The sequence below is a fragment of the Neophocaena asiaeorientalis genome, unplaced genomic scaffold, assembly GCF_003031525.2.
Source record: "Neophocaena asiaeorientalis asiaeorientalis breed wild unplaced genomic scaffold, Neophocaena_asiaeorientalis_V1.1 scaffold78, whole genome shotgun sequence".
In the NCBI taxonomy this organism is placed as follows: Eukaryota; Metazoa; Chordata; class Mammalia; order Artiodactyla; family Phocoenidae; genus Neophocaena; species Neophocaena asiaeorientalis.
The window spans coordinates 19,785,684-19,786,217 of record NW_020175018.1 but is presented as its reverse complement, the minus strand read 5'-3'; the positions used below and the strand labels follow the sequence as shown (position 1 = coordinate 19,786,217).

The 534-nt window shown below is 70.0% G+C and overlaps 1 protein-coding gene across 1 annotated transcript in view; it reads right to left on the bottom strand.

The window, feature by feature from the left end:
- GRIN1 (glutamate ionotropic receptor NMDA type subunit 1) overlaps positions 1-534 on the bottom strand; it is a 21,229-nt gene that overhangs the window by 4,317 nt on the left and 16,378 nt on the right. The window contains 3 exon segments of the mRNA XM_024762436.1: positions 9-166; positions 275-423; positions 507-534. The exon segment at positions 507-534 is cut by the window's right edge and continues 243 nt beyond it. Of these exon segments, the coding sequence (XP_024618204.1) occupies positions 9-166; positions 275-423; positions 507-534 (335 nt within the window).

Genomic DNA, 534 nt, shown 5'->3' with positions numbered 1-534 from the left:
CCCCTCACTTGTCCCGCACGGCCTGGATGGCCTCGGCCGCGCTCTCGTAGTTGTGCTTCTCCATGTGCCGGTACATGGTGCTCAGCTCCACCTGCCGCCGGAAGTAGATGTCCACGGAGCTCTGCTTCACCGTCGCGTAGATGAACTTGTCCGAAGGATTCCTCAGCTGCAGGGTCAGAGGGTCGGAGGGCCCGGCTCGCGGCTGCTCCCCGGTCCCGCCCCCAGGCAGCCGCTGACCTCACGCCCCGCCCCCCCCAGCCGGGCCAGGCCTCACCCGGGGATCGTTGATGCCGGTGATGCGCTCCTCGGGCCGGTCCAGCACCAGGAAGGCCGCCAGGTTGGCAGTGTAGGAGGCCACGATGATCATGGCGAAGCCGGCCCACACCATGCCCAGGATGCGCGCCGAGAAGCTTCTGGGGGCGCCTGCGGGCAGAGGACGGTCAGCTCCCGGCGTGGGGCGTGAGGGTTGCGGAGCAGCGTGGGGCCCGGGCCGGGCGTGGCCTCACCTTCCCCGATGCCCGAGTTGAGCAGGAC